Source organism: Lepidochelys olivacea (assembly GCF_965140295.1).
Source record: "Lepidochelys olivacea isolate rLepOli2 genome assembly, chromosome: 11".
NCBI classification, from domain to species: Eukaryota; Metazoa; Chordata; order Testudines; family Cheloniidae; genus Lepidochelys; species Lepidochelys olivacea.
In genome coordinates this window covers 65,266,278-65,293,271 of record NC_140421.1, presented here as the reverse complement: position 1 = coordinate 65,293,271, position 26,994 = coordinate 65,266,278, and the positions used below count along the sequence as shown (strand labels likewise).

Genomic DNA, 26,994 nt, shown 5'->3' with positions numbered 1-26,994 from the left:
CCCCACTCGTTTATAATTTTATATACAACATCCACTTGATGACACTGATATCTTGGAGACTGTTCCGCATGAAAACCACTAGGGTATAGAAATGTAAAATGGCAGAGCTATTTGTCAGGCTTAACCGAGGAAGAGGTGTTATAGTAAATGAGGGGTAATCAATTATTTTTTGTCAAGATCCAAATTTCTTGGCCAAGGTATAGTCAAGGTCCAGACTCCGGAGAAAATAATACAAAAACAATAACAATAATGATAATAAGTAAATAAAAAGATTTTTGGGTCTGTTCAAAAGCATCTGGTGGTCCGGACTTGGCACATGGTCTGCCTACACACTACCCCTGCAGTAAACTGTCTTAAAACAATCAAAAAGGTTAATCATGAGGAAATATCAGTTTCTTATCTCACACTCAGGAGATTTCGTCCATGGCTGTACACCTGTAACTCCTACTGAAGTTATTGGGAGTTAATAGGAGTGTGTGACGTTCTGTTATATTAAAAGCTGCTTTGAAAAAAGTGAATTTTCCCGAACACAAAAACAAACACACAAACATACAAAAGAATAGAAACATTACAGACTTAGTGGTGCTGAACATGTGTAATTGCTTTGCATGAGAGAAATTAGACCAGTTACAGCCCTTAGAACACTTGTAGAACACTTTGCAGCCCCTCAGAAAACCACCTAAATGGTCCAACAGATGATATAATAAGCGATAAGAACAGATGACTTTTCCACTTGCTTAACCATCAGTTTAAGGCTGGATTTTCAAAGGAGCGTTTGGGGAGTTGGACACCTCAGTTCACTGGGAATTGGGCACATCAACTCCATTAGGCAGTGCTGAAAATCCCAGTTTAACTGGTTTAATCTGAACAAATGTGGATGCAGACTAGCTGAAAGGGTTCAATTAATCTTTCATTGACCCCCCCCCCCCAGTGTACCTTTGGCTTTACAAAAACTCCCACAACATACTGCTTGTGGTAGATGACCCAGGAACTGTGAGAGAGGCATTCAGATCACATTGCAACTGAAATGGTTTTGGAATACAAGGCAAAACTTAAAGCAAATCAGCCCATAGGCGCTGACTTCCCCTCTGCCCAGTGGCTGCTTGACTCCCCCACCCCGCCTCTTCCCACCCAGCCCCGCCCTGCCCCTTCCCCGCATCTTCTCCGCCTCCTCCCCAGAGCGCGCTGCGTCCCTCCCGGAAAGTCCTAAGTGGTGCCAAACAGCTGTTAGGCAGCAGGCAGGTGGGAAAGGGAGGAGCAGGGACGCGGCGTGCTCAGGCGGGTGAGAAGGAGGTGAGGAGTGGGGAGGTTGGCTGCCGGAGGGTGTGGAGGGAACTGTTGGTGGGTAAACTGGCTCATCATTATTGGTTCAGATACAAACGGTTTAGTTCTCTAGTCCTCTAGTCTAGACAAGGCCCCACTGACATGTGTGGAATCTGCAAATGCTTAGAACATCTCGGAATCAACCACGCATTTAGGGAACGTTTTCACTGCAGACGTAAGTCAGGCTCTTATCCAGGTTTATGTCTTATCCAGGTTTATGTCTGTATAAACTTGGCTTTATCAGTAACAACAACAAAAAGGAACCAAATCTTCATACGCCCAGTTCTCTTTAAAAGCACAAGCAAGCCAGAAAGTTTTCTTTGTGCAAAGAAACCCCCATTAACCCATTTCTAACTCAAAACATAACACTAAGTTCACCTTATTTCCTGAATGTTAGGGGCCATAATTGTTCAGCACTTGTATAAGATTCAAACTGTCAGGCTAATGCTATTATTTCTGATAGACTCTTACATAGTGAGACTAAGTTTTCTTCCAGCTTCACACTACAAAACAAGTCCTCCTCTTCCTCTCCCATAGCAGAGTTTGAAAACTTCTTAATCGGCAGCATTTCTGTGTGGCTCAAAGACACAGATCCCTACAGATCCTAATTACCCAGGATGTTCTTACTTTCAACATATCTGTTTTAGTAAGATGCATTTCCACCTCTAAGACCCTGTAGTTTTGTAACACTGTTTTATAATGCTGCCATTTATTACATAGTGAAAATGTCAACAAAGAGCCACGCTGATTTCCTCCTTTTGGCTGACTCACTCCATTGGAGGTCTGTAAAATATTTTAGCAACCAACTTCAAACTCTAACTGCTGTGATGCCACATCATGTCAGCCTGTCAGGTATATTGCCATTAGTGACATACTGAGATTTGGGTCTAAGACTCTCATTAACATTAATGGAAATGGTGTGTCTTAATCGTTCAGCCTTCTGTGGAAACTTCACCACAGTTAAATCCCTGCCACCAATCTATCCTTTTCATCAGGTGTATGAGGAAAATAACCTCATGGGAACTTCTTCATCTCTAATTCCTGTGGCTCACTTACCAGGAGAGGCTCAGTACGTGGCCTGGGCATGTAGGGAAAGGTCTCTCGAAGAAAGGTGGTGATCTCCAAGAGAAGCTGGCATGCTGCCATCTTCAGGGCAAAAGGACAACCACATTTAGTAGGGTTCACAGTGCCTGGAAATGAGATTTGCTTGGTAAGAGAAAACATGATACAAAATTTGGAACCAAGAATTGATGGACACACATGGTGCACGATGCAAGGTGCATATGAAAAAAGTGTTATGATTAAATTCTAGACTCCTATATTACTTTTCTAATATTAAAAGGACAGATCCATGCACATATCTATCTGTCAGCACAAATCCCATATACTGTATGGTACGTTGTTATCAAAACATCTGCTAACTCGAAGAGATCTCAAAATATAAACTCTACATACAATACTATATATTAGCACAATACAGATTTAGAAACAGATACTCTTATGTCCTTTACACCTTTGCATCCAGCCAAATAGATTACCATTATGGCTAAGCTTGTGTCCTAAATGAAGATGAACTCAAACCAATACCAAATCACCAGCCATCTTAAGTGAGATTATCAGGGCAATAATCTTGGGAAAGGGTAGCATCATTGTCACGCTTGTTCTTTTTAAAATCATACACATCATTGTGAACAGTCAACATACAAGTATTGTTACTGTTACTGTTAATAACTGTCCAGAAGACTAAATAAGACAGCAGCCCTGCAACTTTGTTCTACATAATGAATACAAATGTCATTTAGAGATGGGACAACAACATGCAGTTATTGCACCATCAAGTGTTTAGAAATTAGTAAGGTACAAATTTCCATTAAAGAGGGATTCAGCAAAGCAAAGTATTTACAGGCATGCTTGACTTTACACAAATGGGACTACCCACATGCTTAAAGTTAAGCACATGTTCAAGTGGCTTTGCTGAAATGGAGTCTATATGCTCAGCTTTAAAATCTATGTTCATGATATTTTTCAACTGGTCCAACACCCATCCAAACCTTGAAGACAATGAAGTGTTCTTGTGGCCTTGACCAACTTGCAAAGAATTTTTTGGGCTAACATACAGAAGGAAAAAAAGCTGGTAGTTATTTTGGGGTCCCTTGAAACTGCTAACAATCCTGATTTTTTTGGAATGCTTTGGGCTTGTCACTTAATGAACCATCCAAATGTCTTCTGGAGATATTTTATGTTCCCCCTGGTTTTTCTCACGTCTGATCCTGTCGTGTTGCACAAAGAAGCACGCAGAAACTGAACCAACAAGGGAATGTTTCAGGAATGGAGAGGACGCTATAGGCTACCAGACAAAGCCTGATTATGTTTACCTCGCTTGCAAGCTCCTTGTTTATTTCTCCTGTCACGAGTGATGGAGTTCACAGGAACTAAAATGATCTGAACAGGCAGATACACTGAGGTACGCATAGGTTCTCAGGGGAAACTCGAGGAAGTACTCTGTCTTAGGACTTGTCTACACTGCAGAGCCTTGGCTGGCAGAGCCATGCTGGCACAGCCTCCTAGTGGGGACGCAGTGTAAGCCAACAGAAGGAGTTTCGCCAGCATAATGGCCTCTGCCCCAAAGGTCATTAGCTAAATGGACAGAAGCACTTTTCTGTCAGCATAGTTGCTTCTGACATTCAGCTAAGGGGTGTGATTTGTTTTCATACTGCTGGCCGTCACAGTTATGCCAGCAAAACACCCAGTGTAGACGAAGCCATAGTGTGGAGGCTGAGTGGCATTCTGAACTCCCTGGCATGTAGAGGGAGCACTCCTGCTTCTACACTGCTTCATGGGGTGCAGTCTGCCAGCTTCCACCATGGACCTATCTGACACAGTAGCCCTGCCTCCTACCCACCTGTCCTTTTGGAGTACCTGGCACACCCGGTGGAGAAAGAATGGAACAGTCCAGGCACTCTCAAACACAGGGACTGCAGTTCTGCCTAGCCTCTCATGGGTCATTCAAGGTATGTAGGGGAAGGCTCCACCCCTTGTTCATTCCACCCCTTCATGTGTACCAGCATAAAGCAGAATTTGGCCCAGTACAGCTATCCATGGCCACTTCGGCTAAGGCACTGTGGTCAGGAGCAAATGGCATATTACAAAGCGCTGGGAAGGAAATTCAGATACTGAGGACCTGATTCTCCTCTCAGTGATTTCACAGGAGTACAATTCAATTGCCTCTAGCAGAGTGGTCGTTATGCAGTGAAAAGAGCAGCTCCTTAACCATAAAAAGGAAGCCAACAGATACATAAACAGCGCTTATATATTACATTCAGTGAAAAAACAGTAGTACACGTACACACAAGCCAGTACATTACAGACCACACATATACAAATGGTGTTTGGAGAGGATATAATGTTCATTGCTATCTTCACCTGTAGCCTATGTCTGTATGTGATGTGATTTTATTTATTCTGATCACACATCACATCACAATTTTAGAATCTGTCAACGTCCTTAAAATGTGTTTATTTCAGTGATTTGGTACATTGTACGTTTTTTAATGATACTTTCTGTACCACCTCACTACATTTTTGTGTTAGAATCAATACATGGACATTAAAATGCTTAAATTCAAAGCATTTCGTGCAGCTATGCCAATTTACACCATCTGAGGATCTGGTCCTTCAATATTAAGAAAATTTAGATGTAGCTGATTTTGCAAAAAATGTGTTTTTTAGGTTTTGGTAAGGATATCTTTGAAGAAGGGGAATCAGAATGGTGTACAAGCACTTGAGCCTAGATATAAAAGATTGATCGGATTTATTTATAATCGCAATCTACAGTAATTGCAACTCACTTGCCTGTGTTTTAGATGCTATTATTTTCATTGTCTCTTATTGCTCCTACTCATATGGTATATTTTACATCAGGCACAGAAAGAAAGGGAAGGGAATTGGTGGGGAATACAGTTGGGTGGCAAGAATATGAAAGAGAAGAAGAAAAATTAAGTGCTCCTAAAGCAGAGGTTCTTACAAGCGGGGGTTCTTGTAGTAAAGGGAGTCTCCTTACTGTCATCTAAAAAGTCTTCCTCCTCATCCTCCTTTCTCAGTCTCCGCTTGGCCTCCTCATCATAAATGAGGCCCAGCAGGTTGGCCGGGCTCTCACTCTCACTGTGGCACAGCTCGTTGAGTCGGATGCCAATTGCCTGCCGGAAAGAAGGAAGGAAAAGAAAGCACAAGGGAATGAGGACCGGAGGGGATTCACCTGGATCTTGCTCATTCTGAGGCAGCTGGAAATTTCATGTTAAGAACAAAACATTTTGTCATTTTTTTAAATCACTAGAGCAATCGAGAAAACTGTTGGTTGCGGGGGAGGGCCGGAATCACCACCAAACAAATTGCAAATATTTTCTTCTATTTTTGGTCAAAATTTTGAACAGTTATCAAAATTTGGAAAAAGTGTTTATATTTGGTTGAAACTACAGGCACTGATTTTTCATACTGTTGGGGGGTGCTCAACCCCCAACCCTGCTCCAGGCTCCGCCCCCACTCCACCCCTTCCCCCAGGGCCCGACTCCAGCCCCGCCTTTTCCCACCCCTGCCTCTCCTCCTTCCCCGCCTCTTTGTTCATCAAAATTATGCAGTGACACGTGCCATCCTTCTGCTGAAGATTTTCTGCTGAGGAAGGATGGTCTGGTGGTTAGGATACAGCCTGGAATTTAGGAGACTGTGGTTGAATTTTCTGCTCCACCAGAGACTTCCTGGGTGACCTTGGGCAAGTCATTTAGGCCCAGATTTTTAAAGACATTTAGGCAGCTAACTCCCACAGATTTCAATGGGAGTTTGGCACCTTAATATCTTTAAAAATTTGGCCCTTAGCCTTTCTATGTCTCAGTTCCCATCTATAAAATGGGGATAACAGCAATGCCCTACTTCACAGGGTGTTGTGAGGATAAATACATTACAGATTGTGAGGCGCTCAGATAGTGAGGTGGGACATGTAAGCAGCTAGGAGACAGAGATTCCCACTGAAGGAAAAAAAAATCTAAAAATTTTTTTTCTCCAGTCAAACAAACAAACAAAAACTGCTCTAATGGCTTCGTTACTGAATGTTAGGGTAGCGGAGGTTCTGAGGGCAATGCCACAGCTGGGTCAATTAACAAGCAGAATGCTTAACATTAAGACCATTTCAGAACTCCTGAGGTTTTTTTCCCAAAGTGATGCTGTATGTAAGCAACGTACATCTAAGAGAACATGGAAAATCACATGGAACATTTTACTTTGCTATAGCATCATTTTGTAAGATAGCAAATGGGAGTCATTTCTTTGTTTTAATAACAATTTGGCACTGAGGCCCTCTTGGATTTAGAGGGAGTTCCTGAGAGACAGGCTAAAGCTGATTTTCTGACCCCCTGAATCTCAGAACTGACGTACCAGCATCATATAATTTATCTGCCTAAACTGAAGTGAAGCAGAGAAAGAAAAGCAGTCACAAATAGGTATGATTAAGGCTCATTCCTATTGCTACTAAGCAGCTACTATTAAAATGGAGATGATAGACTCTGTATGGGATAGGAGAATGTGGAACTGTGTGGTCTGCAAGCTGATCTGGACGGTTGTCAATCTCAGTTGTCTGTGAGGTTACACATCGCTGAGTAAACTCTAAAATCCTTCATACTATTTTCTCTCTCCTCACTTCAGTTATTTAAGGAAGAAATGTCTTGCTTGGTTTTCAAAGATGCAATAAATTTACCACTCATTACTACTGCTGTTGTCTACCCTGACTGATGATATAACAATCAGCTATAATTACACAGCAGCCTAACTAATAATGCTAATTTGTACTAAATTCCTAATAGGAACTGATTGCCAGAGTTATCCTGGGCTAGCCTAGATAATGGATAGAGCAATATATCTCCACGTAGACGAAGGCAGCTTAACAAAAGAAGCCACAGGCAATGATAGACTAGACTGACCAGAACAGACTGAAAAGTCTGTCATTTAAAAAGACAATGTCACTAGTGGGATTGGATTAGCTGATTCAGGGGATCAGTAATGGGCCCATCACTTTTAGTGGCTTTCTGAATCTTGCCCAGGTCAGTAGAGACTTAAAGTTCTTATTATGGGAGGGCTATTTGGTAGGTTAGGTCTGGTGGCCTGAGGCTAATTCTTTATCTAACCCAGGGTTTTATAATGGCACCCCCACCGCAGTATCTGAATGACTCTCAGTGCTCAAGTGTACCTCCTAGAAAAAACATCACCACAGTTAGCATAACTCAGCAACCTTGCTGGCAATCTGAAGGAAGAGGCCAGGGATAGCTCAGTGGTTTGAGCATTGGCCTGCTAAACCCAGGGTTGTGAGTTCAATCCTTGAGGGGGCCATTTAGGGATCGGGGCAAACCTTGGGGATTAGTCCTGCTTTGGGCAGGGGGTTGGACTAGATGACCTCCTGAGGTCCCTTCCAACCCTGATATTCTATGATTCTATGACTAAATGGGCTTCGAGAGTGACCTGCCCTCTCAATCCTGTTGACTTTGACCCAGAATCTCCCTTGTGGTACAGAAGCTTCGTGTCCCACTGCTAAGTGGCTCTTGAGCCAGGGTTGCAAGTTATGGGTTGCACAGGGATCCTCTGGTGGCACAGAGCTGAGTGTAGTGGCTCTTATGTTCCCTGATGCTGACACAGTTGGGAAGGTCAGGTGAAGGAATATGACCTGAGCTTCCTTATACCTAGGCAATCCCCAGCTAGCACAGTGGCCTCTTGAGGTCATTAGTAGCCAGCATAATTTAAAATGCCTTCTAAGCTGCGGCCACAGGTTACACCAGAGGACCAGCCTTGCATACAGTTAGCTCAGGATTGAGACAACACAAAAGCTGTCTTTGGAGCCCCCTCCTGAAACGTGTTTTGTGCTCCTCAGCCATCACCAAGAAAATGGTCCTAGGCCAAAGGGAGGTGCTGACCATGCTGCCCTGGCTCTGTAGATAAACAGAAGACTTAAGTCTCCAGGGATGCATGTCAATATGGCACCTTCCAAGAGCACCAGACGGGTGTTAAATATGGGGAAAACGTTGCACTGTCAAGAGTTGGCTCTGAATTTTCCCCTACTTTAAAATAAAGTAAAAAAGAGAGGGAGAGGTGCAAGTAATAATTAACAATAATAATAAAAGAGTGTGCTCCCTCTGCACAACTGCTGCTAAGCAATTAGCTCAAAAATTCAACTCCAAGAGCTGAGCCCATTTCCACAAACATGTGGTATGGTGCCGGAAGAAGTAAACACAAGAGATCTATGTTGGCACCTGCTATATTTGAAACCCATAAGATAAAAAAAATCAATATTTGCTGCAGGGAAAGACATTTTATGTAAAAGCCTCCAAAAGGGAATTAGAAATAAAACAGAAGCTAAAAAATAATAAACTGAAAGCTATAAAAATCCCCAAGCCCCTAACATTGACAATATCCTTATGACCTAGTGTGATGACAGAATGTGTCTGAAGGCTAGCGAGAACCACAGCTTTTCACCATTGCAAAGCTTCTCTTTAGAGTAATTGCTGTCTTTATACACTGTGCCCTTCACGAACATCACCGATACCATTGGGGACATGGGGGAGATTTCACTTTTGGTGACTGTAACCCGTATCTGTAATTAATATTACAGGGTGAGGAGAAAGGAGGCACTAGAAACAAAGAAATGGGGTAAATCACAGGCCCCTCCCTCCTCAGTATTTCACAGCTCTCCTTTGTGGGTGAGTGGGCCAGAGTTGGGAGAAGGGGGATGGAGGAGCAACCCTGAAATGTCTTCAATTTGAGTTGAAGGGTGTCCCTGAACTCTCTCTTGCAACGTACCACTGATTTCTGTTGCTGCAGGTTTTTCTACCTTTCTTGAGCAGGATAGCTAGTTCTGACTCACACAACTACGTGCTTAAATAAAAGTATTTACACAGAGGCAAATTCTGTGTATTTACTTCTCAGCTATGCTAGTAAATCAGCAGGGATGCAGCAAATGCCAATGGAAGCCAGAGCCATCAGGATTTCATGGCCCCCTCCTTGTTACCTTGGGGCAGGAGAAAGCCCAGCATCTCAAAACACTGAAGAGCCTTTGTACTGAGGTAATCAATTATTCGTTTTCAGTGTCTGCTCATTGGCAATAGCACCAACTAGTTCCCTTGGCATGAACTGCGGCTCTCACATTATGGACACTGGGTCTTTGGAATCTTGTTCTCCAGAGTCACAGATCTGGAGGCTCCCTTCAGTCTGTCACTGTGAAACCAGAAAAGCCCACCTTGAGATGGATGAAAATGCCTAGGGAAAAAAAGTGCAAGTACCAAATTGCTGCAGCAGTACACACAGGCCCTTTGAGGTTTGGGAAGGGAACCCTCGTGGACCAAGCAATATTCCATTCCAGCATAGCTTTTAGCAATTCCTGTGGACAGCGGATGCCCGGACTGTGAGGAGGAAACAGTTTGAAATTCATATTGCTGCTGACCCTGGCTCCATGGGGAGGGATCAAACTAGCTCCTGGTGATTACAGCCAACCTCTGTCTCCCTCTCTCAGAACCTTGAGAAAAGAGCAAGCTGGGAGATGCAGTCCACCAAGGCAGCCATGTAAGCAGTCCTATCCTGGAATAAGGCATGATGGGAAATAAAAGGAGTACATAATCCCTGTCCTTTCCACAAATAGGGTAGATTAGACATAGAGGGAGCAAGGCTGTGCTGATGATCTCTCCTGGAAGGTGCAGAGCAATTGCATCAAGTGCCTGTACTTTTTTAAGCCTATGATTTGTTTTTAATGATTTTTGAGGCAGATGCCCCTGAAAGGAATCTGAAGTAACCAAGGGGATTATGGATTGGTTTGGCTGTCCATATGGAGAGGTTTACATAAAGACCCTAGGCTGGGGAACATTTTATTTACAAACTCCAATTTATATATTTATTTTTTGTTTGGCTTGACACTCATTATGGTATATCTTTGCTCTTATTAAAACAGAAAGGTAACACAAAACTCACTTAAAGCCAGATACCCAGGCTTCAAAGTGCTGGAACCTCTGCAGTGCAATAAAAGAGAAGAGTAAAAATGAGTTTTCCCCAGCATTTCAAACTAACAGCTGCATGATGCAGCTTCCAATAAGGGCCAGGCACTCAGCAGGTATATCCTGGCATAGCCTCTATGGAACCAGGCTGATTTGCACCTGCTGAAGATCTGGACCTACATGTCTAAAGTGGATGCTAGGAGGAAGGACATTAAATGTTGAGCCCCCCTACTCCTCTTGATTTGATTGCCATTTAATTATTTTAGCTTAAAGAAAAAAAAAAGGTGAAAACTTACATCTCCCCACTGGTAGAAGAGTTTGGCTGCATTCCACTGCAGCTTCTGGTTCCGTTTGTTCCCCACTATTGGAGAACGTCCACGGGACAGGCCTTTCTTCGTGATGTTCACATGGTGCCCCTTCATCCACTCTGGCCAGTTGCCGCGATTGCAGCGGTGAACGAAGCGAGCACATTCGAGAAACAGGGCTGCTCTTGCCACTACAGGAGCTTCCTGAAATGTTTGCAGAATTACATTAAAAACTATGAACCAACCAATCTAATTGAAGAGGTGGCATTATCTGGACTGGTTTGCAAATGGAAAGCAGCTATCTCTGGAGGATCACAGTTAGTGTGATTATCCTTTAGGTAGGTTCTTTGCTAGTATCAAACCCATGACCTCTGCATCTATTATTTAGGGTGCAAGACCAGGTATAAATTTCTATACCTGGTTCAGCCACTAGAGGAATGCAAGATCCACACTGGTATTAATGTGGTTACAGTAATGGGTGTCTCTTGCCTTCAAATCATCTTTAATGACATCCTTGTTTTCTGTAACTGGTGGTATACCTCACTCATAATGGAGACAGATAAGATGGGCTGGTTAAGAGTGTGAAATAAACAGAGATGTGTCTGAATCAAACCCCTAGATTTGAACACCCCTGAATCTTGGGAAAGTTCAGATCCGGATGTGAATTATGTGTCTGGCCCCTACATCTACAACACACCAATATAAATGCTTAAGATGTTTTGGGTTGCCTAGAAGGGAGAGAATAACAGTAATATAAATAAATAAATGAATTCTCACTTCTGTGCACACAGATATAATAGAACTTACTTCCATTTTCTGCCCAGTCCCTCCTGCTCACTAATGATCACTTCTTTTGAAGCAATTTTATTGGTTTTTGTAAATAACGTGACAACATAGACAAATATACACATATGTATGCAAATCAAGGCATGCATACAGCCTCTTCTTGACATTGTGTTTTTCTTTATCTATTATGGCGGTATTTAACAGCACACTGCGCTATGCTACAATTAACTGTCTGTTTCCCTACTTCATTAGAAACCCTTTTATCCAGAAATTTGTATAACTGCCAAAAAATAAAACAGATTCCAGCTGAAACTTTTCCCAGAGCAGTGAGCCAAATTTTCAAGCTGCTTACATCAGCATGCAGACAAATACTACAGACAAAAATGCCAGTTTGGGCACATATACACCAGCATTTCCATGCATCGTGATTTGTTCTGCCTGGGTGACACAGGTGTGGATGCCTTCATGGAGGCTTGCTGAAATGGAGGCCAGCACATTCTGTGCTGACAGCAATTAGACATGGGTGGACCAAATTCTGTGGTGGTATAAATCAGTGTAACCCCACTGACTTCAGCAGAGCTCTGCCAATTAATGCCAGCAGAGAATTTGACCCGAAGCCCTAACATTAGGTATCCAAGTTTGAAAATTTTTGCCTTAATTTTTTTCAAGCAAAATTTGTTCATATGTGTCCCAACATACCGAAAATTTGTTTTTCATAACAGGGAGAAATGATACCTATCTTAGCTGAATTTGATTTAAAATGCCCCATTTTAAAAGACACTGTGCTTGCCCTCATGAATATGTTGAGGGTTTATTTGGTAATAACGTAATCTTTTCAGTGTCATATGTATTTTTCCAATTTTACTTTTGGGCTTGATTTAAGCTTAATTCTGAATATTAGTATAGAAAGTGAATAACTGTTATTGAAGTACAAACAGTACAAATAAGGTGAACAACCAAATACAAACAAGTTCCAGTGAACTGCAAATAAATTACACAAGGTGGCCTCAAAATAGATAGGACTCCTGGCAGGGTTGGGCCCTGCTAAGTGATTTTTTTTTACATTGCCTGTCTGTTTTTTGTTTAGCGATCAATCTTTCTTTTCTCTGTCTGCATATTTAACAGGTAGGACTTCAAAAGCACTCAGCATTGGCCTAACTCTGCTCCATTTAGATTCAATTGGAGTTTTATGATTGGATTCAGAGGTTAGAGAGTTAGACCAATTTGGGGCTTCTGAAAAAGTCTAGCCAACATGTTTAAAAATAGAAACTGTAATTTGTAACTTTGAAATTAGAAGTCTCCTCCCACACCCAGTTTACATCACTGTCAAAATAAATAATGTTTTTACCACTTGGGATAGAGAGACAAGGTGGGTGAGGCAGTATCTTTTATTGAACCAGCTTCTGTCACTGAAAGAGACAAGTTTTCAAGCTAAACACAGCTCTTCTTCAGGCCTGGGAAAAGCACTCATAATGCCACAGCTAAATACAAGGTGGAACAGAAGGTTTAGCATAAGTAGTTACCACATATTCATTTTTAGTGTCAATCAAAGTTATGAATTTAAGCTCCCAGACTCATCTTTTGATGGTGTTGTGCAGGTTTCCTTTGAAGGCAAAGACTGAGAGGTCAGATATGGTGCGGTCATTTTGTGAAGTGTTCACCCACGGGTGATATGGTGTTTTTGTCTTTTATTATTTTTCTGTGAGAGTTCATTCAAGAGCAGAGTGATTATCTGGTTTCACTCACGTAGGTGTTAGTGTGGCATTTCGTGCACTGGCTGAAGCACACCACATTTTGTGATAGGCATGTGAAGGACCCAGGGATCTTGAAAGGTGAGTTGTGGGGAGGAGGGGGAGGGTGACCAGATGTCCCGATTTTATAGGGACAGTCCCAATATTTGAGACTTCTTTTTAATATGGGCTCTTATTACCACCCAGCCCCGTCCCGATTTTTCACACTTGCTATCTGGTCACCCTAGCGGGGGATTGGTCATTGCAGCAGTGGAGATATGTCTGCAGATTTTGCATTTGTTGTTCTGGGAGGGTCTCGTACCATTTTGAGGTGGGGTGTCCTTGTCTATGGGGAGCTTGCTGCTGATGAGGAGCGTGGCGAGGTTGGGGGGTTGGTTGAAGGCCAGAAGAGGGGGTTTGGGAAAGATTTATTTCAGGATGTGGTCCCTATAGAGTATGGTTGTAATTGTTTAATGATACCCTGTATGGATGGGTTTCAGCGTGAGAATGATCACTCTGACCTCTCAGTAATCACCCTCAAAGACAACCTTCACAACACCTTCAAGAGATGACCTTTGGAGCCTAAATTCACAACTTTTCTAGATACTGAAATCAGTGTCTAAAAGACACTGGATTTATGGCTTGTTACAACAATCTGAAACCCACTCACACGTCCTTTTTGTTCTGGGACTACAGGAGAACATAAGAATGGCCATACTGGGTCAGACCAAAGGTCCATCCAGCCCAGTATCCTGTCTACCGACAGTGGCCAATGCCAAGTGCCCCAGAGGGAGTGAACCTAACAGGTAATGATCTAGTGATCTCTCTCCTGCCATCCATCTCCACCCTCTGACAAACAGAGATTAGTGACACCATTGCTTACTCATCCTGGCTAATAGCCATTAATGGACTTAACCTCCATGAATTTATCCAGTTCTCTTTTAAACCCTGTTATAATCCTAGCCTTCACAACCTCCACAGGCAAGGAGTTCCACAGGTTGACTGTGTGCTGAGTGAAGAAGAACTTCCTTTTATTTGTTTTAAACCTGCTGCCCATTAATTTCATTTGGTGGCCCCTAGTTCTTATATTATGGGAACAAGTAAATAACTTTTCCTTATTCACTTTCTCCACACCACTCATGATTTTATAGATCTCTATCATATCCCCCCTTAGTCTCCTCTTTTCCAAGCCAAAAAGTCCTAGCCTCTTTAATCTCTCCTCATATGGGATCCATTCCAAACCCCTAATCTTTTTAATTGACCTTTTCTGAACCTTTTCTAATGCCAGTATATCTTTTTTGAGATGAGGGGACCACATCTGTACACAGTATTCAAAATGTGGGCGTACCATGGATTTATATAAGGGCAATAAGATATTCTCCGTCTTATTCTCTATCCCTTTTTAAATGATTCCTAACATCCCATTTGCTTTTTTGACTGCTGCTGCACACTGCGTGGACGTCTTTAGAGAACTATCCACGATGACTCCAAGATCTTTCTCTAGATTAGTTGTAGCTAAATTAGCCCCCATCATATTGTATGTATAGTTGGGGTTATTTTTTTCCAATGTGCATTACTTTACATTTATCCACATTAAATTTCATTTGCCATTTTGTTGCCCAATCACTTAGTTTTGTGAGATCTTGTTGAAGTTCTTCAGTTTGCTTTGGTCTTAACTATCTTGAGCAGTTTAGTATCGTCTGCAAACTTTGCCACCTCACTGTTTACCCCTTTCTCCAGATCATTTATGCATAGGTTGAATAGGATTGGTCCTAGGACTGACCCTTGGGGCACATCACTAGTTATCCCTCCCCATTCTGAAAATTTACCATTTATTCCTACCCTTTTTTCCCTGTCTTTTAACCGGTTCTCAATCCATGAAAGAATCTTCCCTCTTATCCCATGACAACTTAATTTACGTAAGAGCCTTTGGTGAGGGACCTTGTCAAAGGCTTTCTGGAAATTTAAGTACACTATGTCCACCAGATCCCCCTCGATCACATGTTTGTTGACCCCCTCAAAGAACTCTAATAGATTAGTAAGACAAGATCTCCCTTTACAGAAACCATGTTGACTTCTGCGCAACAATTTATGTTCTTCTATGTGTCTGACAATTTTATTCTTTACTATTGTTTCAACTAATTTGCCTGATACTGATGTTAGACTTACCGGTCTGTAATTGCCAGGATCACCTCTAGAGCCCTTTTTAAATATTGGCGTTACGTTAGCTATCTTCCAGTCACTGGGTACAGTAGCTGATTTAAAGGACAGGTTACAAACTATAGTTAATAGTTCCGCAATTTCACATTTGAGTTCCTTCAGAACTCTTGGGTGAATGCCATCTGGTCCAGGTGACTTGTTACTGTTAAGTTTCTCAATTAATTCCAAAACCTCCTCTAGTGACACTTCAATCTGTGACAATTCCTCAGATTTGTCATCTACAAAATATGGGTCAGGTTTGGAAATCTCCCTAACATCCTCAGCCATGAAGACTGAAGCAAAGAATTCATTTAGTTTCTCTGCGATGATTTTATCGTCTTTAAGTACTCCTTTTGTATCTCGATCGTCTAGGGGCCCCACTGGTTGTTTAACTGGCTTCCTGCTTCTGATGTACTTTAAAAAAACATTTTGTTATTACCTTTTGAGATTTTGGCTAGCTGTTCTTCAAACTCCTTTTTGGCTTTTCTTATCACATTTTTACATTTAATTTGGCAGTGTTTATGCTCTTTTCTATTTACCTCTAGGATTTGACTTCCACTTTTTAAAATATGCCATTTTATCTCTCACTGCTTCTTTTACATGGTTGTTAAGCCACGGTGGCTCTTTTTTAGTTCTTTTACTGTGTTTTTTAATTTGGGGTATACATTTAAATTGAGCCTCTATTATGGTGTCTTTGAAAAGTGTCCATGCAGCTTGCAGGGATTTCACTCTAGTCACTGTACCTTTTAATTTCTGTTTAACTAACCTCCTCATTTTTGAATAGCTCCCCTTTCTGAAATTAAATGCCACAGTGTTGGGCTGTTGAGGTGTTCTTCCCACCACAGGAATGTTAAATGTTATTATATTATAGTCACTATTTCCAAGCAGTCCTGTTATAGTTACTTCTTGGACCAGATCCTGCGCTCTACTCAGGACTAGATCGAGACCTGCCTCTCCCCTTGTGGGTTCCTGTACTAGTTGCTCCAAGAAGCAGTTATTTAAAATATCGAGAAATTTTGTCTCTGCATTTCGTCCTGAGGTGACATGTACCCAGTTAATATGGGGATAACTGAAATCCCTCACTATTACTGAGTTCTTTATTTTGCTAGCCCCTCTAATCTCCCTTAGCATTTCATCGTCACTATCACTGACCTGGTCAGGTGGTCGGTAATAGATCCCTACTGTTATATTCTTATTAGAGCATGGAATTACTATCCATAGAGATTCTATGGAACATGTGGGTTCATTTAAGATTTTTATTTCATTTGATTCTACTTTTTCTTTCACATATAGTGCCACTCCCCCCCGCATGACCTGTTCTGTCCTTCCCATATATTTTATACCCCTGAATGATTGTGTCCCATTGATTGTCCTCACTCCATCAGGTTTCTGTGATGCCTATTATATCAATATTCTCCTTCAACACAAGGCACTCTAGTTCACCCATCTTATTATTTAGACTTCTAGCATTTGTGTACAAACACTTTAAAAACTTGTCACTGTTTATTTGTCTGCCCTTTTCTGATGTGTCAGATTCTTTATGTGAATGTTTCTCATCTAAGCTGGCCCATACTTTATCCTCTTTCATCCCCCCCTCCTGACTAAAACTTAGAGAATCTCTATCAATAGACTTCTCTAAGAGAAGTCTCTGTCCAATCCACGTGTGCCTCTGCAGCAATCAGTTTTCCCCATCTCTTAGTTTAAAAACTGCTCTGCAACCTTTTTAATGTGAAGTGCCAGCAGTCTGGATCCACTTTGGTTAGGTGGAGCCCATCCTTCCTGTATAGGCTCCCCATCCCAAAAGTTTCCCCAGTTCCTAATAAATCTAAACCCCTCCTCTCTACACCATTTTCTCATCCACGCATTGAGACTCTGACGCTCTGCCTACTTTCCTGGCCCTACGCGTAAAACTGGTAGCATTTCTGAGAATGCCACCATAGAGGTCCTGGATTTCAGTCTCTTTCCTAGCAGCCTAAATTTGGCCTCCAGGACATCTCTCCTACCCTTCCCTAGGTCACTGGTACCTACATGCACCATGACCACCGGTCCTCCCCAGCACTACACATAAGTCTATCTAGATGCCTCGAGAGATCCACAACCTTCGCACCAGGCAGGCAAGTCACCATATGGTTCTCCCGGTCATCACAAACCCAGCTATCTATGTTTCTAATGATCGAATCTCCCATTACTAACACCTGCCTTTTCCTAATGACTGCAGTTCCCTCCCCCGGAGAGGTAACCTCAGTGCGAGAGGATACCCCAACATCATCTGGACGGAGGTCCCAACTATGGGAAGGTTTCCCTCTCTTCCCGGTTGACTGCTCTCCTTCTCTGGGCCTTTCATCCTCCTTAACAGCGCAAGGGCTGTCTGACTGGAGGTGGGACAAATCTACAGTGCCCTGAAAAGCCTCATCAACATATCTCTCTGCCTTCCTTAGGAATGTTAATGGTCCACTTCCCCTCAATTGGTCCCTTGGAATATGTGCTAACTACTTACGCTAAACAATCTGTTCCACCTTGTATTTAGCTGGGAGACGCTGAGTACCTTTCCCAGTCCTGAAGAAGAGCTTTATGTAGCTCAAAAGCTTGTCTCTTTCACCAACAGAAGTTGATACAATAAAAGATATTACCTCACCCATCTTGTCTCTCTAATATCCTGGGATTAACACTGCTACAACAACACTGCAAATAATAAAAGAAAATTGTTTTTCTCACTTTTATTTTATTTTCCCACCCGCTCATTTCCTGCAATTTTTATAGGCAAAAAGCAATTTAGCAAATGCTCCACATCTTTTTAAATGTCCACAGCTCATGAGTAGGCGCTAGTGACTAGGTGATTGTTAAAGAGTTGAGATGATGATTCTGTATCCATAATATATTGGTTTCATGGTGCACAAATGCATGTGTAAAATGTATTTAGGTATTAAGACAACAGCAGCTTAAGCAGGTGAGGATCTGCATCTAAAGAACCATACACCATTGATTCAATTACAGTCACAAAAGGTTACGAATACAATTGAAAAATGTGGGGCCTCTTGGAAGACTGGCAAAAAAAAAGAGAGATTTTGGCTAAATTAAAAAAGAGAAACATTTCGGGGAACGGGAGGGGTAATTGCTTTTTGGTGTGACATTCTGTTGTAGTTTGTCTTTCTTTTCAATTCAAATGAGGGCAGAAAATATCTACCTGTTAGGATACCTATGAACAATGGGAATATGCATCATGTTAGAGGTTCTGAAATGATGCATGACTATTTGGGTTAGTAGCTGAAAGTCAGGGATTCAGTGACACCAAAGAGGTGGGATTATACCTAAGGCTTGTATGGACTCTTAGCTACCTAGGACAGCCATCATACATTATGGCCCATATGTATCCAAGATACATGGAACAAGGAATAGGTGAGGATCAACGTACCCCAAAAGGGCATAACATTAACCTCATCTGTAGCAATATTCCCTCTAATTTTTAACAGGCCATGTGCACAAAAAATTTCTTCTGTGCCGCTGCTGAAGCAAAAAAAAACCAAAGAAAGCTGCTGCCGAAGCTGGAGTGCGCGCGGTGTTTCACAGTGTGGGCGGGGTTTAAGATCTGTGTGCGCACGCACACGCCCACAGCTTAGAGGGAACAGTGGTCTGCAGATTTATCAGCACCAGGAAGATTGTACCCATGATGTCATTCTCAGGTCCATGGTGCAGCAGTTATGGTGTTTCACCTATGCTTATATATCCCCTCGGGTACAAGGAAATGAACCAAGATGATGGTCCCAAGCAGAGAATTAATCTATTATTATCCAGGGGCTTGTTTCTACATACAGCGCTACAGAGGTGCAGCTGTGCCACTGTAGCGCCTTTATGAAGATACCCCTATGCCCATGGAAGAGCTTCTCCTGTTGGCATAGTTAATCCACCTCCCCGAGAGGTGGTAGCTACGTCAAAGGCAGCAGCTCTCCCATCAACATAGTGCTGTCTACATGGGGGTTAGGTTGGTATAATAATGTTGTCAGCGACGTAGTTATACCAACATAGCTCTGTAGTGTAGATCTGGCCTAGGTCTTTCAAGGGAAAAGGAGACTGAGGCAATTAAAGATGGTGGGTGGGGGAGTAATAAGGGATGAAAGAGGAAGGATGGTCCAGTAGCTGAAGTGCTGGAACTAGGGCTCCTGGGTTCAACTCCCCGCTCTACCACAGACTTCCTGTGTGACCTTGGGCAAATAATTTGCGGAAGGGAGGGACACAGAGAATATCTGTAACATGAGGATAATAGCACTTCCTTTCCTCAGAGGAGTGGTGCAAGAATAAATAAATTAAAGGTTGTGAGGTGCTCAGATACTGCAATGATGGGGTTCACAAAAGTACCACGGATGGACAGATGATCTGCCTGCACACCCGGGGAGTTCCTCCTGGACCCATGTGACTCTGCACCCCCTACAGGGAGGGTTCTGTATAGCAGGCACAATAAAGTTCTTAAACAGATTTACTGGATATTGCTCTGTGGTCACTGCTCTCAAAGGCAGTAACTTTCTCATAATCACCAACACCCAGTGGTGAGCTGGAGCCGGTTTGCACTGGTTCACTAAAACTGGTTGTTAAATTTAGAAGCCCTTTTAGAACCAGTTGTTCTACGAGGGACAAACAGTTCTAAAAGGGCTTCTAAAATTAACCGGCCAAAAGTGGCGCCTTAGACGCCGACTCCATGGGTGCTCCACCCAAGGGGAAAATTTGGTGGGTGCATAGCACCCACCGATAGCTCCCCGCCCCACCTCACCTTCGCTCCGCCTCCTCCCCTGAACGCGCTGCCCCGCTCTGCTTCTCCGCCCACCCCACTATGGTGGCCCACGAGACCCTCCTGCCTGGTTCTGGGGGCGGACAGGGGAGGGGGGTGGATGGGTCAGGGGTTCTGGGAGGGGGTGGGGGTGGGGGCATCAAGGAACGCGGGAGGTTGGATGGAGCAGGAGTCCCGGGGGGCAGGGATGGGCACTCATGGGAGATATCAAAATGAGATAATATCATGCTACTGTCTGATCTTGTAGAGGTTTGTGACCAGAGAGCCTCCAATTCCATTCTTGTTTCCTTCAATTGTCAAGTAATTTTGCAAGACTAATACTACCTACTGATAGTAACTTTTTTGTGGCCACCCCTTTCTTGAGGAAGGAACCAGTTGTTAAGATTTTGGCAGCTCATCACTGCCAACACCCAAGTGACAGGGAAGTTGGATCTCCTGGGCCTAATTCAGCAAACCCTTCCTCACTTGTGAAATCCTTACTCATGCAAATAGTTTCAGTGGTCTTGCATGTTTGGGGAAGGATTTCCCTCCCAAGTAAGGGCTGGGGGATTTGGCCCCTTGTTCTGCAGAGTCCTGCTCAGATGTTCCTAATTTAAAACATGAAGTGAGTCACCTGCAGAGAGAACGACCCTGCTAAACGTGACAGTGCACAGACTCCCTGCAATAGCTTACCTGGAGCCCAGAGCAATCGGAAGCAGCAGCAAAAGAAAGATGAAGATGTGATAGAATGGACAGGGATGGATTCACATCACAGAGAAACACATCACAAATGGAGAGAAATGAATCGGGCAGGCGATGCGTAGCTGAAAAGAACCACAAGTTACCACGGTTACTGTCAAAACTCAACACAGCAGCAAAATCCTAAGTAGCATTGCTACTTTCTATGGAATTTTGTTTACAAGTCATCAAAGTAAAATCTCCACCTTTTTACATTAGAATTCCCATAACACTTTTTTTGTACTGTATAGATCAACCTGAATAAGAATCCACATTTTTCTTAATTAATATTTTACAGAACCCCAGAGGGGCTCCTCAATAGTCTGTTCAACTCATGCTATAAAATGCAAGGCTGATCTGGATGAGCAGGTGGCTTAAGATGGAATCAAAATGAGATAATATCATGCTACTGTCTGATCTTGTAGAGGTTTGTGACCAGAGAGCCTCCAATTCCATTCTTGTTTCCTTCAATTGTCAAGTAATTTTGCAAGACTAATACTACATACTGATAGTAACTTTTTTGTGGCCACCCCTTTCTTCACCATGGCAGTTCAAACGAATTTATTCCCTATTCCCCTATTCTCTCTTCTGGGGAAAAAACAGCTATTTTTAAAATAAACTGTTAGTTGCTTGTGAAAGATGTCAGACTGACAGCTCTTCTCGCTGTAGCCATAAGGCAAGTACATCGCGGGCAGCAGCTGAGCAAGTGTATGAATACCAACTCATCACTGGGCATGGAACCCTGAACTGGGAGCAATTGCTCCAAGAGTAAATGGTTAATTCAGTCTCTCTGCCCTTTAAGCACTTGAGCTTTCTGTCAGTACTTGGTGTCAAGTATTGCCATTTGCATCAGTCAGGTCTGGTCTCGACTAAGATACATATGTGGTGTTAGAACATATTAGCTAACACATGTTGATTAATACTTTCTAGAAGTCCAGTGCGGACAAAGCAGTATTGACTTTAACATGCACTAAGCAGGTCATGGTAAAGAGTATTGTGCCGCTAGGCCTTAACTCGATCAGTTTATCACATGTTAAAGGTAGTGGCCCCTCTCTACACTAGACTTTTCAAACATGCTCATTAGAATATTTTAGCCAGCACATTCTAACAACACACCTTTGATCCTAGTCCTCTGTTGTGGGAATCTATCCACAAGGGACTAGAGTGGCATACCAAACCCATTCAACTTAGACCTCGAAATTATCTTCAGTAGGTAACAGATTTAATTTCCTACCAGCCCAGACTGAATTTCAGCTGGAGACAAAGGAGTAAAATGGCCTGTAACCAATTATTAATGTTCATAAAACACTTGGTAACCCATCATCACCCAGCTTTACAAAACCAAACCTGGGATGGATGAAACTTCTTGGATAATATGTTACTAAGTAGCTTCTAGTCTTCAAGGCAGCCTGTGGTGCAATGTATATAATAAATCATTACCTTTTAATACCTATGGCTCTTGTTCCACTGCTCTAATTTCTCTAAGTTGCAGTGGCAAATATGTTTAAACTATCTGTGCTAATCAAAGACCCTTTGATCACTTTAAGAATGGAATTACTTGTGAAGTCTGCATGAAAAACATGCTGATGAAGGTTGAACTAGACCGAAATTGGAGCCGATCGCCCCTAATTTTTAACAGTTGTCATAGCAACATGGCTAGGGAAAATCATTTAAAATAAGGAGCTTTTAATTTGCATCAAATTTAAATCACACAAATGTTTGAAAAGCTTGGAAACATCGGTTTAAAAATATACTTTGTATTAAACTGTGTTTTTCTTTGCTTTAAAGAAGTTGAAAGCATTTTTTCATAATAGTGTAATTTGCCAGTGGCCAATGCAGTAAAATAACATACTGACAGCTTTTCAAATGTACAGTGAATATGACATCTTAAAGCTAAAACATGTCACTGACTGCAGAATTGATAAAAAGCAAATGGAATATGGTAAGGACTACTCCATTCTTGCAGATTAAACAACAATTGAGAAGCCTTGGTCGTAAAGACATGTTTGAATCAAACTGGACACAACTCATACCCACAACTTCCCAAAAGATAAACATCTGCTTATGGCAGGCTACAGAGATCAGAACGATCTGCCAAAATGTGAGTAGAGAGAGCCAAATGCAATAACCCAGGACTGACTGCCATTGCTACTGTCATAGGAAAAGGCTAGGGCAGACACAACTCTGAAGGGAAAATAAAAGAGGGGATAGTGAAAGCAATATTGATTTTGACATGTGTTGTGAATTTTCTCTCTGTCGCACTAGATCCCTGCCCCAACTTCCCAAAAATGGAGCAAGTTATTCATCCCAGCACATACTGTGCATATCTGGCTCCCATCTGTTGGGTTACAAGGACTTCAAGCTCAGTGACCAGATCATAAATATAATTCTGTGCTCTGTGCCAAAAGTAGCCATCTTCTTTGAGACTACAGAAAAGACAGACACAACAGGAACGTCAAGAAAACAAAGAAAAGAAAATACCTCAGGAAGCTTCAATATTTTTTCTGCTCTACCTCCCATTCCCAGATTCCAACTAGCTAGTAAGATGCTGGAAAGAGCAAACTCACTGTCACTCCCTTATTAGTTCAACGTTCTTGTAATAACAATGACTTCATAGCCATACACCGTTCTCAGTGATAACTAAGGATTTCCATCACTTTTAGTTCTTATATCCCTGCCCCTTTCTGCAGAGACACCCTGTCATGAACAATCTGTTGGCTCACATTGGAACCCTTTAATAGAGCTCTTTGATCAATTTAGGGGGTTCTTTACTTTTGGAGCAATAACATGACCATCGGCTCAAGGGCTTCCAACCCTTCAATGCCCCACTGGGCACCAGAAACCTCATATAAAACTCTTTGATTGATTTCCTCCTCCCTTAGCTCAGTGTTCTCCTTCTCAAAACCAGAGAGAAACACTAGTGCTATCACGACCCTAGGTGCAATGTAGCTTCTGAAACAAGAGGATCAGTGGCTGCTAAATTAAGGGCAGCACTGGAAATAATTCAGATTCCTTTCTTTGCCAGTCCTTATGACCAGGAAATTTGATCTTTCTAGGCTTGTGAACTACAGTTTAACATCTTCATTTTTAAAACCAAACCTCAGTCCTTTTCCAGATGTCCAACACAGAAGGAGAAATAACAAAAGTTTGGTGCTCCAATCAAATACTCAAGATCTAGATTGAAAAGCTGTGTTGCATTGTCTTATTTCTGAAAGATTAAATTTGCTGAAAAACACAGTTTTCATTCCAAGTGTTTGTCTGTTTTCTTTTCATTTGAAATGACTGAACAAATCCTGAGAGTTGCTGAGCTTCTGCTTAAATCAGTGAGAGTTGTAGTTGCCCAGCAGCTGCTGAATGTCTCTTTCTACATATGTATTGCACACACACAAACTATGCGAAAAGAACATTATTAAGGTTGCAAAGTCAAGCATTCAAAAAGTTAGAAAATGCCAGAATTAAGGTTGCCTAGGCAACCTTAATTCACCGCCCTTGTGCACATGCATTCTGATACAGTCTGTAATTACATGATCACATAGCATTTTTTCCACAGGCCCCCTGCCTCATTCAGTGCACAGAATGGACGGTGCTCACTTAATGAGCAGCTATTCAATGTTTTCCTTTCTCATTGTTCAGTGCATGGCTCCAAGGCCTTATTTATTGAACTCTATTCAAACCCTACTCAAAAAATGCAATTATTAATTTCCTTATGGGCTTTTCTGTAGTGCTTATCGCTACACTATCTGAATCCTTCACAGACATGTATTAATTTATTTTCACAACACCCTTGTAAAGAGAAGGGATGGTATGATCCCCCATTTTACTGATGGGGGTCTGAGGCATAAAGAGATTAAGGTCAAAAGGATTCAGTAATTTTGGGTGCTCAATTTGAGATGCCCAGGGCCTGATTCTCCAGATCACTTAGCATTATATAGCACTTTATATGTGCAAAGCAGAGCTCCCACTGACTTCAGTCGCAGCGGTGAGGGCTCAGCACTCTGTTAATCAGGATCCAGAGTCCCAAGTTAGGCACCCAGAAAATGGGGAACACATAATTAGTGACCATGTGTGAAAAGTTTAAGTGACATCACATAGGAACTTTGTGGCTGAGGCAGGGATAAAATCCAGTTCTCCTGTGTGGCATTCAATTGTCTTACTCACAAGACCAACCTTTTCCCTCCTGCAATCCCCTGCCTCATTCACTAGACACCTCCCAACTTCTGCAACAAATCCAGCAGGGGGCCTACAGACAACAGTCTCCTTCCCCACACAAATCTGATTCATCCTCCATTCTGGACCATGAATGAGGCAGGGCTTTCACGGAAAAAAATAGTATGTGATGATGCAATATAAAATATACTAAATACAGACTACCCTTTTGTGGAGATTACAGTAAAATCAATACTGTTTTTTGACTAATTGTAATCTCAGTTACACTCTGGATTTACAGGCACTGTAACTGAGGTCAGATTCCAGCCCAGAGAATTTATCAGGATATTCTTATACCATTCTTTCTTGTCAGGCAACCCCATTCCAGACTCGAACCAAAGGCTTTTACCCATCTAATGATGAAGGACGGAGAGTGAAACTCAGCTTGGCAAGCCAGCTCCTAGCATTCCCCAGGTCATACATAGTATAAACACATCACTGTCCTGTCCTGTTGGTACATGTGCAGTTATCTTAATAAGTGAGAATGCAGGGAGTGGTCCTGTGGTTTAAACACAGGACACATTTTACGAATAAGGAAGGACATTGTCACTTGCCAGATTGATGTCACATGGCATGTTTCTCTCTTACACAGGTCTTGAAGGTGATATAATTTGTTACAGTACATGCCATACAGATTTCAAGAAAGGTCTTAAAGTGATACAGTGCAGCGTCTATGAGGCTGTAGTGAAAGTTTTTTTCTTACATTTTGTGTTTGTTAATCTAGTGCTGGTGATGGGTAGAAGCTTGACAGTCTTGGAGAATGAAGTCCTCTTGCTATAGCACAAGCATTTGGAGTGAGTGCCTTCCCATCCAGCCCTGCAAGCCTGCCTCAACCCTGACTGGCATGGACCCCATGACTGAGGGTGAAAAGGCAGTTCAACCTCCTGGATGATTCAGCATTCCCCTACTCTGCTGGCACTGCAGCCAGCCCAGGTGCCAATTAGTGCCCGCCACGGTGGTGGGCTTTAGTGAAGCACACACCTGTCCACTGGGAAATGGACTGAGGCCACCTCCCTAATTGCACGCAGAAAACTGAACAGCCATCAGATGGCAACAGCAACTTTTGGCCAATACTGATCTAGGTTGGATTTGAACCTGCAGCGTAGGGGGGTGGCAGGCTGTGGTTTACAGTGTTAAAAACAATACAACCTATGTAAAAAAAATGTGTAATTCACAGGTGTGATATCCAACCCATGAATGATGAGATTCACCCAACCAACACTGCCAGGACAGAAAGCTAGCCTGGGTGGACAAGCCACTGAGCAAATCTAGAGAGTAGTGAAGAGGAGGGTGCTAAGGCTGCAAATGAACACAGATCAAGCAACAGTCACAGAGAAAAGAAGGGTGTTGGAAGTCAGCAGCTGTAGATGTCCTCAGAGACTGGGCTGGGAAAAGAGAGAGCGAGCAGCACAAAGGGAAGAAAGGGGACAAGCACAGCAACGGAGGGAGGGAGTGGAGGAGATGACAAGACAAGTGGGAGCAAGGACGGAACAGTCAACTTGGATTGTCTGGGACTTGGATCCATGAGTTATTAGTATATACATTAAAAACAGCCAAACGCTGAGCCTTGGTGTTTTTTCCATTGAGCGTCTCTGGTGACTAACAGCCATGCTTCACTTTACTTATGAGACCACCAGAAGCCCTCAGTGCAATGATAGCCTCACATCTGGCAGTTACCTGTCCTTTATTCTATATCCTGTATCTTGGTATTGTTATAAGCTATTTGCAAAAGGACAGCTTCTGACCGTTAGTGCAATTTGCAGCATGAACATAAAAACTTCATGTTAGCAATAATCTTATTAAGAGGATTGATATAATAATGGAGACCCATTTTTTGTGCATATTTATGCAGTCACACACATTAAAACTTCAGCTAATATTAACAACACTTCATATTTATATAGTGATTTACCAGTTCAAAAAGTGCTTTA

The 26,994-nt window shown here is 42.4% G+C and overlaps 1 protein-coding gene across 8 annotated transcripts in view; it reads right to left on the bottom strand.

Moving 5' to 3' along the window:
* UNC80 (unc-80 homolog, NALCN channel complex subunit) overlaps positions 1-26,994 on the bottom strand; it is a 187,766-nt gene that overhangs the window by 84,096 nt on the left and 76,676 nt on the right. For 5 of the 8 annotated variants that reach the window (XM_084643903.1, XM_084643905.1, XM_084643906.1 and 2 more), the window contains exons 23-25: positions 10,637-10,849; positions 5,384-5,519; positions 2,380-2,513 (exon numbers count right to left, since the gene is read on the bottom strand). In XM_084643903.1, coding sequence (XP_084500029.1) covers positions 2,380-2,513; positions 5,384-5,519; positions 10,637-10,849 — 483 coding nt within the window. Of the gene's footprint in view, positions 1-2,379; positions 2,514-5,347; positions 5,520-10,636; positions 10,850-26,994 lie in introns of all 8 variants that reach the window. The other 3 variants (XM_084643900.1, XM_084643901.1, XM_084643902.1) reach the window with 1 other exon arrangement.